Source organism: Protopterus annectens, chromosome 5.part0 (assembly GCF_019279795.1).
Source record: "Protopterus annectens isolate FY-2018-M chromosome 5.part0, PAN1.0, whole genome shotgun sequence".
NCBI lineage: Eukaryota > Metazoa > Chordata > Ceratodontiformes > Protopteridae > Protopterus > Protopterus annectens.
The window spans coordinates 1,774,623,409-1,774,644,398 of NC_056735.1; the positions used below are offsets into that span (position 1 = coordinate 1,774,623,409).

At 40.0% G+C, this 20,990-nt stretch overlaps 1 protein-coding gene across 1 annotated transcript in view; it reads right to left on the minus strand.

Annotated features, from left to right (window-relative positions):
* Positions 1-1,596: 1,596 nt before the first annotated feature.
* IGSF5 (immunoglobulin superfamily member 5) overlaps positions 1,597-20,990 on the minus strand; it is a 678,183-nt gene continuing 658,789 nt past the window's right edge. The window contains exon 9 of the mRNA XM_044071572.1: positions 1,597-2,053. Within this exon, the coding sequence (XP_043927507.1) occupies positions 1,934-2,053 (120 nt within the window). The 3' untranslated portion in view covers positions 1,597-1,933. The remainder of the gene's footprint in view (positions 2,054-20,990) is intronic.

A 20,990-nucleotide genomic window follows, 5' to 3' on the forward strand; every position in this document is an offset into this window, starting at 1 on the left:
TGCATCCTATGTTCAAATAGGATGGAAACTCTGCTTTCAGATAATAGCTGCTTGCATAAATTGCCTTCGGTATTAAAATTATATGCAACAATTATGTTGGACAGGCATGGCTGACTTCATTGTGTATTTGCCAGAACAAGTCTTCCTTATTTTTCCCCTATGATTACCAGATAATGAAAACAGGACAAAATAGTATTCAGTTTTAGAACTATATGTAGAAGTAGGTATCATTTTTAAGGATGATGATGATTTATGTTGATATAACCTGTAAGCTGCTGTACATCCATGTACAAAGATCCTCATTTTTGATTGCAGGCTGTATGCATATTTGTTTGTGCACACACACACACATATGTGAGAGGGCTGAGAGTGCATACCTTTATTTTACTGACTGTCTTACCATCCTACCAAAAAGAATCCTTTGTATTGACTTAAATCATATGATTTATTTATTGTCATTTTTCTCATTTCACTTCCTATGTGCATTTTACTGTAATAAATATTGTTTGAAGATTTTTTTAAATCTATTTGATAGGTGACTAAGCCTACTTATCCAGTCTGCATTCTGGCATAGCAATCACATTAAACAAGATACAACATATTAAGTCCAAACTGACCATGTGCAAATGAATATGCCAATAATACAGATACAGACGCACACACACACACACACACACACACACACACACACACACACACACTGTTTTCTCTAACAAATTATATCTATTAAGTGTATCTAAAATGATATCCCAGTAACTTAAAAAGATAAACTGGTAAAACCTGAAATGTAAAAAAAAAAGAAAAGAAAAGCTTGGCTCTAGAATAAAAGTTTCATACTGCTTAGTGTACCATACAATTATATTCTGAATGTGAGAGGTTTAACACAACAGACAGCTTAGAATCAATGGCAGATAACAGAAAGCAGCCTTTACCCTTAGTTTAATGCTTTATACATCTGAAAATATGCTATTAGGGGAAATGGTGATCCTCTAAACTGTAAGTATGCATGTGAGTACATGCATCTCATAATTAAACAGCATCTTGTCCAGTATTCATGCTGTCTGCATTATAGACCTTGTCTGCCAGGATAGGCTGTCTCCCTGGCCCTGTGTCCTTGAAGTGAGCATCAAAAAATAAATAATTGATAGCATCCATTTTAACAATTTACAGTAAACTCTCAGTTAACTAGAACTGAAGCAACCAAAAAAAAAAAGAAATTGAAGCAATACAGTACAATTTTCATGTCTTGCACTTTCTGTTCCCACCCCCACATCCCTGCAGAAACATACCTTACATTTTTAGAGTTTTAGAGTTTCAAAAAGGAAGATAGGAATAATTTCCCTCTCTCCCAACCTAAGAACAAGTCAAACCAAACAAATAATACAGGGTACAGTATTTGTCAGGCCTGTTTTTAATAGTAGCTCTCAAGCAACCAGAAACTACAATTATCTGGCATCTACCAATTCCCATGGATGTCAGTTACTGTAGTTAGTTTTATATATATTAAAAATAAAACTCATACACCCAGGCACTATTGCGGTTGTTTATATGTACAGGCAACTGTGCAATCTTTTCAGAAACTCCACTTTCATTCTCTTTTTCAAATGGCACAGTATCACCTGAGGATATAACTGCACAGGGCATTTACCAAGACAACTGTTGCTTTCCAATGCAGAACAATATCTGAAAATTAAAAGGTGGTGATTTTTAAAGTGATTTGATATAGACTATAAAAAGGAATGACTGCAGGCTGTTTTTTTTTTTTTTGTATTATGCTCTAAGGAACAGTAGCTAAATGATGTAATTAATGGAGAAAGTTATTGCTGAGTACAGTATTTAATAAAGTATGTAGCCTCATTTCAATTATGGTGCAAATAGCACCTCTCTATGTGTTCTCAGCTTGATTAATAGCATTTCAAACAGAAATGGCTTGCTATACAGCAGTGACATGTCTGATCTTCTGGGGACTGGCGGCATAATGGTAATCATTTAAACTTCTAGAAGCTTTGCTGTCTGTTTGAAAGGTTTCCAACTTCTGGACAACATCAGGAACCTGTAATATGGAGAAGAAGATGGCTATGGTAAATAGACAAATAACCCAAGCATGTTTAAGTTACAAGTATGTCATGCTGCTTAGCATACAGGAAGTAAGATTTCTAATGATGAAACATGTTTATGTATGTATTTTTTTATTCATATGTTAAACAACTTAAAGTAGAACAAGACAGTTTCAATATATAGTACAGAAAAAATCAACAGTTCATTCTGAAATTAATTACTTTCTTGATAAAGTCAATACTGTGTTGTTTCATAATCAGCAGTCACCAGTAGTTAAATCAAATAACCAGACATATACATTCCTTTGTATTAGGTTATGCAGCTTAAAATATTGTGTAGATTTGCTATAAATATTTTTAACACACTGCATAATGATGAACAATCCCCTTGTTTAATATTTCACTTTCAACAGATGTATGTTACTTTTTAAATTTCTTTAAAGCCTCACTAACACAGAAATAATGAGGCTTAACAGCAGTTTATGAATGCTGGGGGTAAAAGTAAAACTAATAAGTAAAACAAGCCAAATAGGATCCCTTTACTCTTGTTATGTGCTAAAATCTGGACAGATCAGCAAACTCATCCTCTTCAACTCCGCACTAAAATCGTATTTCAAGTAAACTGAGATCAGTTGTCGTGCTTCTCCCTCTGGATAATCCTCCAATATCTCAGAGTGCCTCTACTCCATCTAAATTTCTACTTCTATATGTATAAAGAAAAAACAGCACAGACAGCTCCTAAAAGTCGAGACTGCATAAGGAAATTGAGGATGTAGAAACAAATCAGTCCAACTACTATGCTCCAAAATATAAAAGAAAACTTTAAATAAAATAAACACAAAGAGATGAATACTTTTGGGTAAAACAAACCCTTCATCAGCTCTAGTTATACACACTTCACCTAACATTATATAAACTATTAGTATCCAATCACATTTCACATTTCTTACAACTAACCATTCAATGAATCCACATATATTAAAATATTAAGTCAAAATACCATTGGTAAAAAACACTGAAACATCATTGGTTAAAAGCCACCTTCCATGAAAACTAATGTGACCATTCAAGTATAGATTTATATTATATCAAACAGTCAAAGACCATTGGTTGAAAATAAACTACTGGTGTCAAAAAACGATTGGCTAATGAGGTGAAAAATAAATCCAATTAACAGATGGCTGCACAGATAATGCAAGCAAACCACTGGTTTCCAAATTCAGAGTGTCATTGGTTCAAAACCCCTCCACAAATACCAGTCGAATCAACCTAACCATGAATATGTAGGCAAGAAACTTGATTCTAGCCTACTAACCATATTTGCTATGGAGATGAGCTAGAAGTAGCTTTCAGAAATATACCACCACAAATAAAGAACAGGTGTCTTTGAGATACATAAGCCTGTTGTCGACAATTTCCAGTTCAAAAATCTTTTTCAGTGGTTCATGAATATTATACATGGATATTCAAGCAAGTATCCTACGTTTACCAGTGTATCAGCTTTTCCCCACTAGATGGTTTCAAGGAAAATATTAGATGGAGTCTCTATATCCTGCTGTTATCCACCCTAAGGCATGGTTAACAACAACCTAACTTAACCTCATATATTCATAAGTGTTAACACTTGTGCTGCAGTATAATGTTAGAATTGCTGGCTCTTCCCAATATGTGACTTTCACCTTCTTCCACCTAATATACATAATTGTTATTAACTGTCTCAAAATATAATTATTTTTAATGCTTATTCTAATGCACATTACTTTACTTTCTGTCCCTATGTCTAGACTTCTCTCTCTCTCTCTCTCTCTCTCTTAAGTTTTCAAAGCAAGCATGACATTAGCACTGGGCTCAGTGTTTTAATTACTACACAGATTATTCCATGTCTGCATGCTCAGCATTTATTCACTTTATTAACCTCTGATTATAAGTTGTTATTGATTTAACCCCTGCCATCCATTTATGTTTCACAATCCTAAATCAGCCATCTTCACACTGGAAATTTATTTTGCTGAATACTAATTCCCTCCATGCTGGAGATGAACAAATGACATTGCAATCTCAGACTTATTATTTCTTTTCCATTAATTCACAGTTATACTCCTGGTAGTTCCTGTGTAGTTCCATCTGACATCAAGCAAGCTTTGCAAAATATTTTATGTAGCCACTCCATAAGGCTGGAGATATAATAGGCATTTTACTGTTTATTTTAATTTATATTTGTAATGTTACAATTTTAACATGATTATTTTATATTTTGTTTGATTAACTTATAAACTGGGAAAGGCCCACTAAGCCAAAGTACTGATTTTCCTTGGTAAGTTACTTTAAGTAGCACGTTATGAAAGAAGAGGCTCATAAACTAAAACCTAGAATTATGTGATGAAAATGTATTGACAAGTCAAAATCATAACTTTCTGGGCTGTACTAGGAGAAACTGTCACTAGTAGTAAAGTAAGGAGGAGTATGTATTTGATAAATTCCCTGACTTCATTGCATATTTGGAATTGTCCTAAACAAAGCCCTCAAAATATGAAGAATCATTCATTATCAGTTTTACCCGCAGTGGTGGTGCTGCGGTAGCGTTGTCGCCTCACAGTAAGACGCTGTCCGGTTCGATTCTCAGCTAGAGCATCTTCTGCGTGGAGACATGCGTGAATGGGCGTACCTTCGTTGAAGGTTGTGCATCAGGGCTGGTAACTCGGCACGTAATAATCAACTACCAATCATTAGCGGGAAAAGCCGAAAGACACAACATTCATTATCAGTTTTATTCTAGGGCTTTCTAATGTCTCCCATATAGTCACATAAATCAGTTTCAACTGTTGTAATCACTACCAGCTTTAGGAAAGATAATGATACCTGAAGCTTGATTACATCTGCTAGCAAACACACACACACATATATATATATATGTGTATATATATATATATATATATATATATATATATATATATATACACATGTAAAAAGTCTGATATAGTTAGTATATGTGAGCAAACGTCTCTGCTGTGACCCGAATGGAGATAATTACTGCAATGATTCTTGAACAGCTATGAAATCAAATTTAAATGTTATGAATCTAATGTAAAAATTTGAAGCCTACAAGTTTCATGATATTACATCAGTCTCTGGCCATTTGGTATTGCCCATACTAATAAATGTGACCTGTTAATGTCAGTCCTATTAATACTCATCTTAGCCCTTCCTTACTCTATAAATCACAAGGATTGAACAGAGTGTAGTCTTCTGGAAACAGAATAAGTCGGGCATCACTACACAGCTTTTACATGTGGTTTATCAAAGGATGAAAAAAGGGATGAAAAAGAAAGAAAGAAAAAAGTAGGAAAAACATTTGTATGATATTTACCTGACCAGGAAGAAGAAGGGGTCTAAAAAACAAACATAGCTTAAAGTATCTTGTCACACTTTTCTTAGCAGATGCAAAATAAACAATCCTTAGTTCTGTGCGCAATCTCTTTACCATATACCATATAAAATTTTAGAGTGTCTGAGGTAAATATTGCGTTATTTTTCACAATTAGTTTCATTTTTAAGTACCCTGCCTTCAAATTTTTTTTTTTGAAACGGAAAATGCCTGATATGACATCAAGAGAGACTGTACTCACAATCCCTCAAATCCTGCATAAGCGTATAAGCTACCATTTTCCATGCTACCTGCAACAATAAGGGAGTCTTATATCCTAGTAAGACAATTTGTCAGCTATTTTACATAGGTAGAACACCCATTCTTGAATATGTAACTTTTGATGCACTATTAGTAAAACCACAATGCAAATAAATAGCTTTAGCTGTTCCTCTAAGGAAGTCTGATGCTTTTCATTACCCATGGTGCATTGCACATGCATGTAAATTATTATCAGTACCTAGCTTCACATCATTTTGTGGATGTGGTCATAAAGAAAAACTGAGTCAACAGTAAAAGTAAAATATCAAAAAGTCATACCCACGGGATTCAATAAACTCCATGCAAGAATAAAACTATTCATGCACTGAGTGGTTCATGTCTGTATAGCACAGGAGAGCCACCTTGCATATTCATGAAGACACGCTGCTGTACTACCTATACGGACAAGAACTGTGAACGAGTGCAGAAGGTGTGTCAAAGTAGTGCACAGATGCTGAACACACCCCCTGCACTCAGAAAGTGCTATACGGCACTGTCTAAATTGATCTGGCATAATATTAGAGATTTACTCTAATATTATGCCAGTATTTCAGTGTCCACAGACACTGAAATTAAATAATAATCATTTCAGTGTCCACTGACACTGAAATAAACATTGGCATCAAGAAAGAATTTCAGGAGGTGTGTGACAGGTTCTGTGACACACACCCTGCATTGCCAATATGCTGTGCAACACATACACAACCTAAATGTGTGCAAATGCACAAATAATGGGGATAAATCCCACAAAAGGGACACAGCACACATATTGCCTACTAAATTGAGAAAGTTGATAGAAAACAGGTCATGCATTAGCATGAATTACTGAAGGCTAGAAGTCTGAAAGCAAATGTATGCCAATACTCCTTGACAGCAGTGCATGTGGACAAAGACACAAATAATGGGGGAAAAAACAGTAAAATATGGACACATCTGAAAAATCACTCTCACACACTTAGAAAGTTGATAGAAAGCAGGATATGTATTAGCAGGAGTCCCTGAAGGATAGAAGCCTGAAAACCAAATGAATGCCATTTCAAGATTGCAGTTCTCAATGAGTTGTCAGAACACCACAAGACTCACTTATATAACATAATAATATAATAATAATAATATATTATTTTTTTTTTAGGCTAAGGAATGTTTAAGCGTAGCTAAGCGGGTGTGCGCGTTATGGCCCTCCGCTTACCATAGCTTAAACATCACATAGGAGATAAATACAAATATACAAGTGAAATTTCCAAGCCACAATAGTGTAGTGGTTAGAGTCCTGGCTTTACATGCAGGTGTTCATGGTTTAAGTACCAAAACAGGCAGCTAAACTTTATATGGGAAAGTAGTAAAATTAAATTATGTAGCAACTGTTTTTGTCAACCAGAGTAGTGTAGCAGGTCCAAAGGTGAGATGCCAGTTTGAAAAGATGTGAAACCCCCATATAAACAGAAGTACCCCATATAGTATAGTCACACAAGAATATAATGCAATGAAAGCACATAGGAGATGTCATGGCAGGTAAACATAAAATTATAATATGCCAGTAATGATAAGTCAATCCCACAATCCTGATACTTTATAAAATGAAATGTGAGCAATGCTAAGTAGTGCTCATCTATGCTAATCTGGTGCAAACATTGCTTACATGTAAATGTTAAGCAAAACGTAGTCAAGCTAAGTAGATTTGTGCATTGGTAAGCAGTGCTCAACATCTAACCCTTTAAGTTTAAGCACTGCCAACCTTAGCTAAGCGGGTTTGCGTGTCGCTTAGCTTAGCTTAGCTTAGCATATTCAAAATGGTCCATTGATGGCAAAGGGTGGGAATTTGGCTATATTTAAACATAGCAGGTGGGAATACAGCCATAACCAGTTGTAGCTCATCTTTGCAGACACTATGGTTGGTGTAGGAGGGGGATCTCACTTTCGAGTGCAGTGCTGGGGGATTCAGGAGTCCAGGGTCATGGTTGGACTCCAAGTAAAATACCATGAGAGACTGCTGCAGGGCCAGTACAAGGGCTCCCAATACAAAGTGGAGGCCTGGGATCATCTCACACGTGATCTCACCAGTGCTACTGGCATCCCTCAAACTGGTGTGCAGGACCAACACCATTTCACTGACCTCAAGCATAATAAGAGGGAGCTCTTGGATAAGTGGACCCAAGATGGACAGGCACAGATTATCCCAGAAGTGTATAAGTATCAGTATCAATTAATGTTTAACAAAGTCCAGTCTGCGTATGTAATTGATAGGTATGCATAAATGTTTATTTATCTCTTGTACAGCTGCAGATGAGAGGGCTGCAAACATAGACACCTATGCCAGCAGGTTGGGCTGTGATAAGAGGCTGGTGAGTACAAATCCAGCTTGCAGTATTCAGGACAAATAAATGGAAAGGAGTAGAATGTCAACTGCCAGTAGGTTAAAATGTGTACTGTGTGTAATAAATAAATGAGACGTTAGCAGAGTAATAGTGATATACAGCATATCTATCAATAAAAGTGTCAGTACCCTTCAATAAAACTAAAAACCCCAGACTGTTGTGTTTACTTTGGTATGTGGTAGTATGAATCTAAATGTGTACAGGTTCTGCACAGCAACTATGGCTCTGACAGCATGAATTAATTGGGGCTCATCTGACAAAGATTGTGGAGCTGTAAAACAGGAGATCAACTATATGAAATGTTCCGTTCACCAAGATCTGATCCCTGAATAGTAATGTGTAAAGTTTTATACTGTATCCCCTACAGCAGTGCTTTCTGTTAACCATTGCTTCCCAGATTGTAATAAGTCAAAGTATTAATACACAGTACAAGAACTGTCTGCCATGCATGCATGTCAGAATTACAAGGTCACATTGTCCAACCAAGAAAGTATTAGGCAGATAGCAGTCAAACAAAAGACAGCAGTTCCTCAGTAGCTCATTCTGCTGAAACACATCCTTGTTATACCTTTTTTGCACAGAAAGGCACGGTTCAAATCCCAGGAGTGGTAGTAAGATGTATGCATAATTTCACCTAAGAATTATGTGGCTATGTGTAGAAACAGTCCAGTAGTGTTAACAGGAATTTCCTCCACAGGTCTTCCAGGTAAGGAAATGCTTCTATTAGCTGTATGAAGGCTGCACTGATACATTGTGTACAACACTGCCACTGTCCAACCCCAAGGCTGCAAATGACAACAATATAAGTACATACACCAAGTGGTTTCTTCTGATAATTGTCCCTCAAGTGTCACACTGGCACAGCTAGTGGTCACCGCTTCCAATACACAGGGTGACAGACAGAAATCCAGGTTGAGTATGGCAGTAGCACACACACACACACACACACACACACACACACACACACACACACACACACACACACACACACACACACACACACACACACACACAGCATGAGTGCAGGGTACCCCTGTCAGTGTCACATATGTAACCCTGAATATGTGAATATCTGTAGAAACAGTCAGGTAGTGTTAAAAGATATTTCCTCCACAGGCCTGCCAGATAAGGAAATGTATGTATTAGCTTTAAAAAGGCTTTAGTAATACACTGTGTACAAACATTCCACTGCCCAACTCCAGCCCATACATAGATGTAAAGTGAGGTCATACCTGCAGAGTAATGAGTAGAGTAATGATCAGTATAGTTATGAACAATTGAAGCATATACAGTTGTTAATTGACATATCTCTCTCCCCCTCACCCTATCTGCACCAATAATCCATACACATGATCAACAGGTATGTTTTCCTCCAAACCTACTGTTGGGACATGTGTCCTATTGTTCTACAAATATTGAATCATTTGATTATTAATGTTTCCCATTCAAATACTATCATTGGTGGCCCGTTGCTATCAATGTAACTTGCATGCTGTTATAATGCCTACTGCGGTTCCATACATGCATGAGCTCTGTTTGCTATGCAACTGTTTCAAATCTGTTTTTATGGGGTCAATTGGAACACCCATGCATGCTGTTATAACTAATCTGGAAATGTGTTGTTCATGACTACCCAACATATTTTGTAAAACCTCAACACCATAGCATATCTGGGAAAGCAAATCCTGGCAGATTCACCTGTCCTGCCTCATCTGGCCATGGCACTAGGCCCCAGCATGTCTGGGACCCAAACCAGGACCTCCTCATCCACTGGTTATGCACCACATTTGGGTGGAACCACCTTAGGGGATGGGGCCCATCCCCCCTGGGAGAGGGTGTGGATAGGAAATCATCACCTGTAACCAGGTCCAGGATTTGGTGCATAGCACCATCCAGAAGGACTTTGGTGGACAGCTGGGCCAGATTGAGGGCCACCTGACACATCTTGAGGGTTAGTCTACCCCTCCTGTCCAGCCTCCAGCACAGCCACCTTTAGGGCAATGAAGGTGCATTGGTGACTGACCATGAATGAGGACCTCAATCCCACTGTATCCATTTGGGGGCTCATGGGCATCTGTTTCCCAACCACCCTCCCCGTCCAAGGTGTTTACCCTCCACGTGTGTCATATACCACCCCTGTCTGCTGTCTTGTCTCTCTTTTCTGTCTTCCTACCCAACTTACCTACCCAAATATAACAGCTATCCATCCCCAACATCCCACTCTAACCTTAAAAAAAGGCATCTGTTCCCTAAAAAAAAATTACGCCCCATACATAGATGTCCATTTCACACACAGGTCCACTGGACACATGTAATCTGGTCCAACTTGCTTGACAACACATTACTGTTGTCCTCTCCCCTCTCTCATGGGTCTGAGTGTTAAAATTCACCTCTAAATTCTGTAGAAATTCACAGCTGTTGCTGTAAAAGAAATGGGCAGTGATGGACCTTTCCTAAACCCGTCCTGCACATCCCTAGCTACCTTTCATACTGTACTTCCTTATGCATGCCCCTTTTTTCACCACTTTCCTATCACCCCTTTATCTTTTCTTTTAAAGAAATTAGTGCAGGGGTAAGTGGGAATAAGTGGCATTAAGTGAAACTAAAATGAATTAACCGCAGCTTGGCATTGCTTAGTGTCATGCAAACCTGCTTACAACTGCTTACAGGTACCTTAATCACTCTGTATCTATCAGACCTTATTCTGCCCAGAAATAAAAGAGTCAGCACTGCCAAGTTTTGTACCCCATATGCTGTGCTCTACAATCACAGCAACATACCACTACATCCCCAGACCTGTGTGAATCTTTAATGCTTTAACAAACATATCATGCATTCTGGTCATTTAACATTAAGTAAAAAAAGCATCAGTCCCAAGTCTTGAACCCATGACCCTATACACTATAATCAGAGCAATGCAACACTACATCTGAGCTTTAGGGATTAATGTTGCTTTTTCAAACATATCATGCCATAGAGGCATACGACATTAGGGATAAAGCTCTGTGGAATCATTCATGTGTTATATATAGACATACACACACACACACACACACACACACACACACATATATATATATATGTCTGTGTGTGTGTGTGTGTGTGTGTGTGTGTGTGTGTGTGTGTGTGTGTGTGTGTGTGTGTGTGTGTGTGTGTGTGTGTGTGTGTGTGTGTGTGTGTGTGTGTGCGTGTGTATAACATGGAGGGCAGTCATACCTCAGAACCATCCTTCTCAACCTCTTAATGCAAGAAACCTGCACAAAGGCTGTAAAACAAGAGGGGAATGGGCCACATATAGGGACATATTTCAAATATCGCTCTTAGAAACAAACACATTTGCTACAGCAATAAGGTGCATTTCAGCAGACAATTACTGAAGTATATGAGGCTGAAAACTGAAATGTTATGTCATTATTTACTGACATAAATCCTTGGATCATCACAGTGATTTACCAGACAAATACAAATAAATTGTGGAACAGAACAAAAGTATGGGCCAAACATCTGGACATTCTGTGAAAATCCTGGCAGTGGAGAGGTATGCTCAGAACCCCTGAGTGCAATGAAAATGGACCAAGCCTGACATAGTGGGGGGAAAAAGGCATGAAAATAGGGACATATCCAAAATACATGAGTAGATAAGCTGTAGTAATAATGTATATCCTAACATATATTGACTGAAATATCACAAGTCTGGGACTCAATTGCTACTCATTAGTTAGTGACCTCAATCCCCACATCATCCCACTGATGTGTCAGGAATACACAATGGTTATGGTGACCAGACCAAAGATATCGGCAGACAACTGGACATGCTATGAATATGTGGACATAACACAATATTAGGTAAACTACACTGAGCTTCCAAGCAATGTACAAATGACAATCAGACTGACATAACACTACCCAAATCCAGCTCTGGGGCTGTACACATGTATTTGCAAATATAACAGGCACTACAGGGATGTAACACTAGAGGAAAACAGAAACTGGTGTGAAAGTGCATACCAACAACCAATTGCACCACAGTCACAGTGACATACCAGTATGTGAAGTGAACACTAAAGTATAATGACTGCATGAGCAACAATATCTTGTTTGCCACTCACACATTACCCCTACATATATTGCTCCAAGTCACAATGTACTGGGAATCTTGAGGTGTTATGGGACATGGCACAGTCTGCCTGTACAAACATATACAGGCGATAGCGAACCAAAAACTGGAGCAGCATGCAGAGTTAGATGGAAAGAGCCCATGACACTCACATGTACCCCCATTCCTACACAGCCCAAATGACATGTACACACTACATTGCTACACAATCCTGATAGCCTGTTAATAATGGCCAGACATACACAGTTTCCCACAGGATGTATAGGCACAGGACTCATATCTATTGCCACTTCCTTGTTACATGTCTGGGGGTCTACAACATTACTGGGATGGTAGCAGGAATGAAGGCAATAAATTATGACACTACATACCTCTGAGCCTCTTAGTGCATAACATCTGAACAAAGCCTGGCATAATTGGGAGACAGAGGCCCAAACACAGGGGTATGTTTATCATATTGCTGTTATAAATTTAGACAGTTGCTGGTGTTACTGGGATTTGTAACATATCTTTTCTGAGGGATATGAAGTTAGTAACACCAATTGATGTTAGCATTTACTGATTGCATTCCTCAGAGTATCCTACTGATTAGCCATGGACAACAACTGTCTGGGGAACAGGCCAAACATATGAGCCATGCATCTGGATAGTGTGTAGGCCTTTGGATAGTGTCGAGATATGACCGCAGTCATGTAACAGAATGGAAATCCCCTGACAATTGCCAAACATGTCACCTAGGATCTTATGAAGCACAGTAAAACCAACACGACACTCCTTCACATCAGCTCTGGGCAATTACCCATGTATATTCAAATATAGCATGCACTACAGGGATGGAACAGTAGTGAAAAGCAGACAGTGGCACAAAAATGCCCACCCAAAAACATTTGCACCACAGTCACAGCAACATACCAATACCCAAAATGAACTCTAGAGTAGAACGACTATCTGAACAAACATATCCTGATTGCTAGTCACACACTGCACTGACATATACTGGCCAAAATCACAGTGTACTGGGAATCCTGAGGTGTTACAGGACATTTCATAGTCTGCCCCTACAAGCATACAGACTAGATAGACCGCCAGCAGCCATAGCGGCATGCGCAGTCAGATAGGTAAAGAATGTATGGCATTCACATCTGCTACTCTCCCTGCCCAGCCCAACAAACATCTTCACACAACACTGCTACACATTGTTGGCAGTCTGTTCACAATGGGCAGACATACATAACTGTCATATGTACAGATTTCCACAGAATTTGTGTATAACACTTCCACTGTCCAACCCCAGCCCATAGGCAGATGTAAAGTGAGGTCAGACCTGGAGAGTAATGAGTAGAGTAATGATCAGTATAGTTGTAAGAAATAGAAACCTCTCCAGTTATTAATTGCCATATATCTCTCTCCCCCCACCTCTATCTGTATCAATAATTAATACACATAATAAACGTGTGTGTCTTTCTCTAAACCTACTGTTAGGACATGCATCCAATTGTTCTACAAATACTGAATTGCTTAAATATTAATGAACCTCATTCAAATACTATAATTGGTGGCCTGTTGCTGTCAATGTAACTTGCATGCCATTATAATGCCTACTATGGTTCCATACATGCATGTGTTCTGATTGCTATGTAACTGTTTCAAAACTGTTTTATGGGGTCAATTGGAACACCCATGCATGCTGTTATAACTAATCTCGAAATGTATTGTTCATGACTAACCAACATATTTTGTAAAACCTCAACACCATAGCACGTCTGGGAAGACAAAACCCATTGGATCCACCTCTCCTTCCTCATCTGGTTGTGACACCGGGCCGCAGCATGTCTGGGACCAAACCCGGGCCTTCCTTGTCCATTGGTCCTGCACCATCTTCGGGTGGAACCACCTCAGGTGACAGGGCTTGCTCCCTGGGAGCAGGCTCGGACAGGAAGCTGTCACCCATAGTCAGGTCCGGGGTTTGGTGCACAGCATCATCCAGAAAGAGTTTGGTGGTCAACTGTGTCAGATTGAGGGACACCTGGTGCATCTCAAGGCTCAGCCAGTCCATCCTGTCCACCCTCCAGCACAGCCACCTTTGGAGCAGTGACGGTGCAGTGGTGACTGCCTATGGGTGGGGACCTCAGTCCCACTGTATCCAGTAGGGGGCTCATGGGCATTTGATTTTCAACCACCCTCCCTATCCAAGGTGTTTACCCCCCCAAATGTGTCATATACCATCCCTACCTGCTGTCTTGTCTGTCTTGTCTGTCTTCCTACTCAACTTACCTCCCTAAAGTTACCTACTATCCATCCCCAACATCCCACTTTCACCTTAAAAAAAGGCATCTGCCCCCCCCCAAAATTACACCCCATACATAGCTGTCCATTTCACACGTGTCGACTGGACACATGCAATCTGATCCAATTGGCTTGACAAGACATTACTGTGGTACTCACCCATCTCTCTGGGGTTGAGTGCCCAAATTCACCCCCAAATTCTGAAGAAACTCACAGCAGTTGCTGTATAAGAAATGGAGAGCTATTGACCTTGCCTACACCTGTCCTGCACATCTCTAGTTACTTTTCATACTGTACTTCCCTCTGCATGCCCCTTTTTCACCACTTTTCTATCATCCCTTTTTTCTTTTCTCTTAAACAAATTAGCATGGGTGTAAGCAAGAGTACATGCGAGTAAGCATGTTTGCGTGATGCTAAGTGAAACTAACACAGATTAAGCACATCTATGGCTAACCATGTGTAAGCATAGTTAATTGTGAGTTAGCATTGCTTAGCATCACACAAACCCATGCAAACCCACTTACAACTGCTTAAAAGTACTTTAATCACTCTGTATCCATTAGCCCTTGTTCTGCCCAGCAACAAAACAATCAGCCCTGTCAAATCTCAAACCCAGGACCTTGTACACCATAGTCAGAGCAATGTACCACTACACGATTTGTGCTGTAGGAATTTTGTTTGCATTTTCAGATATATCATGCAGTAGACTCATTGAACAGTAGGGAAAAGATTCTTGGAGAATCAGTCAGGTGTTGTATATATACATATACACATGTATATATGTATGGAGATATGTATATATATATATATATATATATATATATATATATATATATATATACATAATATATATAGAGAGATATATACATATAAATTATACATATATATATATATATATATATATATATATATATATATATATATATATATATATATATTTGTTGTGGTTAGGGGGTGCCACAGTGGAACTCCGGTCCGCTAATGATTGGCAGTTGGTTTTTATGATGTCGAGTTGCCAGCCCGATGCCCAACCTTCAACGAAGGCACACCCATTCAACGCATATCTTTCAAATGCCCACTCGACCGCGGGTATATATATGTGCATATATAGATATATAACATGTTATGGAGTCATACCTCAGGACCATACCTCTCAACCTCTCATTGCAAGAAATCTGGCCAAAGGCTGTCAAAATAGGGGGACAATGGGCCAAAACGATGGACCTATTTTAAATATGTCTCTTATAAATGCAGAAAGTTGCTAGAGTAACAGGGTTTGTTTCAGCATACATGCTCTGAATGATGTGAGGTGTGAAACTGAAATTTATGTCATCATTTACTGACAGAAATCCTCAAATCATCACAGTGATTTACCAGAGAAATAAAAATAATCTGTGGAACACACCAGAAATATGAGCAACAAACCTGGGCATTATGAAACAATCCAGCCAGTTGAGCGGTATGCTCAAAACCCCATAGTGCAAGGAATCTGAACCAAGCCTGACAAAGTGGTGGGGAAAAGACATGAAAATAGGGACATATCTGAAATACTGAGTAGATACGCTGACACAGTTGGTGCAGTAACACCCTCTCTGTTCTAACATATCTTGAGTAAAATAGTATATGTCCAACACTCAATTGCTTCTCACTAGTTAGTGAATTAAATCCTCACTGTTTCTGTCTGATTTTAACTCTGACAGTGTTATTTGTTATGTCAAACACATAACACTGTCAAAGTTAAAATCACACAGAAACTCTATGTCCACACAAACCCTGCTAGTCTAACACGGTTTGTGTGGATATGGAGTTTCTGCATGATTTTAACTCTGACAGTGTTATGTGTTTGACATAACACATAGCACTGTCAGAGTTAAAATCACATAGAAACTCCATGTACACACAAACCCTGTTAGACTAGCATACTTACATTCTGTCCCTATGTCTGGAACATTCTCCCCCATTTTGTTGGCCTGTCTCCACTGTTTTGGTTGTAAGAGGTATTTCCAAATACCCTCTGTGATGCTGTTGTTCACACACCTCCATGAAGTCCTCCTCATAGGGAAGGAAAAGGGCCAATGCCCACATGAAGTACTCAGTTATAGGAGTGTGTTGCCATGCCATTGGCTATATGAATAACAGCACAGATGTTCTGCATGCATTTAGCAAGTGGGGGACACCAATTTGGTGCACAGGCCATCAGCTGCTCATGAGCATTACCTACAAAAGGCAAGCTGCTGCCTATGCAAAACAGATGCACACCCTACATCCTTGAGAGAGAGAGAGAGAGAGAGAGAGAGAGAGAGAGAGAGAGAGAGACAGTGAAAGGAAGAAAAAAAAAACAAAAAGGATATAACCACCTACACTTGAAAAAAAAAACAGGTATATCAAACAAGTAAGCATGTAATGGACTGCAGTAGGGGGGTATGTAAGAATGGGAAATAGGACGTATGACATATATGTCTCAACAAGACTTGCTGTATTGATATGTTGCTGATCAGAACCTATGGCCATAGCATCTGGGTCTGTCTGCAGTGACATGGATCACAGGTCAGGCCCCTGAGTCACCCTAGGAAAGGATGGCTCACATGGATTGTGTGTTGAACAATACTGACTGTAACAATGCTAGGCCAGATACTGGGATGTCGTACATATCCATACCTTACCTGTGAATACAACTATGATATAGTTGTTTGTCTCAGAAATGTGAGAGACCTATACATGGTATTTGCATAGTAAAGTAATGTTGCAGACATGTGTGTTGAACTACATGTGATATACTGAGCTCATACCATTAAACTGTCCAGTGTTATGCACACTGACCATATGTGTGCCTAATATTTGTAGTCATTTACTCACAGAGTTCTGTTACATCTGACAAATCCTTGGTAAATCTGTGAAGACTGACATTACAACATCTCCTTCTTTTACTTCTGGCTGCTCTCATTAGAGGCCACCACAGTGGATCAACTGTTGCCATTTCTGCCTGGCCTTTCCATCTTGCTCTGTCACACCAACCACATACTTGTCCTCTCTCACCACATCCAGAAACCTTATCTGAGGCCTTCCTCTTTTTCTCTTACCTGGCAGCTTCATCATTACCATCCTTTTCCCAGTATACTCAGCATCCCTCCTCAGCACATGTCCAAACCGATGCAATCTTGCCTCTCTGGCGTTGTCTCAAAACCATCCAACATGGGCTGACCCTCTCATATACACATTGCTAATCTTGTCCATCCTTGTCACACCCAGTGCAAATCTTAACATCTGTAACTCTGCCACTTCCAGCTCTGACTCCTGCCTTTTTGTCAGTGTCACTGTCTTCAACCCATATAACATTGCTGGTCTCACTACCCTCTTGTAGACCTTCCCTTTCACTTTTACTGGTAGTTGCCTGTCACAAATCTCTCCTGACACTCTTCTCCACCGTCTCCATACTGCCTGCACTCTCTTCTTCAACTGTCCTCCACAGTTGTCATTACTCTGAAATGTTGATCCCAGTCATTTAAACTCATCCACCTTTGCCAACTCTATTCCCTGCATCCTCAACATTCTGCTATCCTCCCTCTCATTCACACACAGATATTCTGTCTTAGTCCTGCTGACCTTCCTTCCTCTCATCTCTACAGTATATCTCCACCTCTCCAGGGTCTCCTCAACCTGTTCCCTACTCTCAATACAGATCACAATGTCATCAGCAAACATCATAGTCAACGGGGACTCCTGTATGATCTTGTCTGTCAACCTGTCCATCACCATTTCAAATAAGAAAGGGCTCACAGCTGATCCCTGATGTCATCCCACCTCCACCTTAAATGCATCCATTACTCCCACCGCAGACCTCACCACTGTCACACTACTCTTGTACATATCCTATACCACTCTTACATATATCTGTGCTACTCATGACTTTCTCATACAATACCACAATGTCTCTCTAGGCACCCTGTCATAAGCTTTCTCAGAAAGACACAAAACAACTCCTGACCTTTTCTGTACTACTCCATCAACACTCTCAGAGCAAACATCGCATCTGTAGTGTTCTTTCCTGGCATGAAACCATAATGTTGACCACTACTCATCACCTCCTGGGTTAACCTAGCTTCCACTACTCTTTCCCATAACTTCATGCTGTGATTGATCAGTGTTATCCCTCTGTTGTTACTACAGCTCTGCACATCAACCTTATTCTTAAAACAGTACCCAAACACTTTCTTTCCACTCCTCATGCAACCTCTCACTTTTCAAGATATCATTAAACAATCTGGTTAAACGCACCACTGCCATTTCCCCAAACACCTCCATGCTTCCACAGGTATGTCATGTGGACCAACAGGCTTTCCAGTATTCATCCTCTTCATAGGTATCCTCACTTCCTGATTCATTCAGTCAGACTCCTGCACGTACGGCTACTGCACGGCTCAGGAACATCAGAGGAATACAAAAACATGGTAGAGCCAGCAACCAGTGGACAATAATCTATTTATTGAAGGAAGAAGGAGAAAAAACATACCGGCCACTGGCAGACACTGAGGAAGGCCTAACGGCTGAAACTGGTATGTTTTTTCTCCTTCTTCCTTCAATGAACGGATTATTGTCCACTGGTTGCTGGCTCTACCACGTTTTTGTACACTTCCTGATTCACCATAGCCACATCATCCAACCTTCTCTCGCTCATTACCTTCATTCATCAGCCTCTCAAAGTAATCTGTCCATCTGCTCAACACACTCTCCTCGCTTGTGAGTACGTTTCCCTCATTGTCCTTTATCACCCTTATCTGCTGCACATCTTTCCTAGCTCAGTCCCTCTGTCTAGCCAATTGGTACAAGTCCTTTCATCCCTCCTTAGTGCCCAACCTGTCATACAACTCTTCATATGCCTCATCCGTAGCCTTTGCTAACTCTCTCTTTGCCATGCAGCTCATTTCCATATACTCCTACTTCCCTCATTTCTGTGACAGTCTCACTCCTTCTTCTCCAACCTCTTTCTCTGTATACTGTCCTGTACTTCCTCAGTCCACCACCAGGTCTCTTTGTACTCCTTCCTCCATCCACATATCACACCAAGCACCTTTCTAGGCATCTCCCTTACTAGCTCGGTGTACTTACCCAGATATTTGGTAAATCTTCACTGTCCCCAGTGCCTGTCTTAACTCTTCCCTGAACTCCACCTCACAATCACCCTTTTTCAGTTCCCACCATTTGATCCTTGGTGCTGACCTCACACTCCTCCTCTTTTTGATCATCAACATCATCTTACAGACCAACATTCTATGCTGCCTAGCTACACTTTCCCCTGTCACCCCTTTACAGTCTCCAGTCTACTTCAAATTGGCCCTCCTACATTGGATATATTCCTCCTGTGTGCATCTTCCTCCACTCTTGTATGTCACCCTATGTTCCTCCCTCTTGTTATAGCACGTATTCGCCACAGCCATGTCCATCCTTTTTGCAAAATCCTATGCACTAACAACTTTCATCATTACACCATCAATTTCCAGCTTCATAAACATCATTCTATCAGACACTCATTTCATCCCCCGAAAGCACTCTTGGCATACTGTTCCTTCAGGATATTCCCTACCCCCTTTCTCCTCCCATGCACACCATGATAGCACAGTTTTGACCTGCCTCCGATACACTTAGCCATACTCCCCTTCCATCTGGTCTCTTGAACACACAGTATATCAACCTTCCTCTGGCCATCATATCAGCTAGCTCTGTCCCCATTCCAGTCATACTGCCAACATTAAAAGTTCTTACCTTCACTACCACACTCCTAGCCTTTTTCTTCTCTTCCTGCCATATGAGTGTTTGACATCCTCCAGGGTATGTCTGTCAATGCAAAGGCTACTGTGCTATCGAATGACAAAAGTGTGTTACAGCAATATTAAGATAGTATCACTAATTTTGTCCCATTGCCCCCATGTATGTGTGTGTGTTGTCCTACAGATGTCCTGATCTAATGGGTTGAGAGGGATGACTGGGCAGCAACAGTGTGAATACAGTGTGCCATACTGACATAGAACAGAAATGTATATCAGGTATTACCTGTGCACATGTCAGTATGAGTAGGTGTATCTGGCTGCATCATAACAACAGAGATGGGATGCAAAATGTCAGTTAAATAAGCTGTACATGATGTACACATGTGTAATCTTAGTTACTGTGCATCCAACAGAGTGACATTTCTACAGCTACTGGTTGTTGTATTGCCCTGACACAGCCATGGGTACTACAATAAGCATTATTATCAGTTTGAAATTGGAGAGGTGTCCAACTGTGTTATGACTTTGTGTCCATGCCTACTACAAACAGCTATATGAACACCACCATAGCTGTATGTTCTCAGCAATACCATACTTGTAAAACCTGTTTCCACCAAAGTAGAGTAATCCCCTTTGTTGGACAGCAGCAATACATACACCACAGATTTGGTCCCTATATTGGCTGTACAGGGCAAAGTAGGAGCA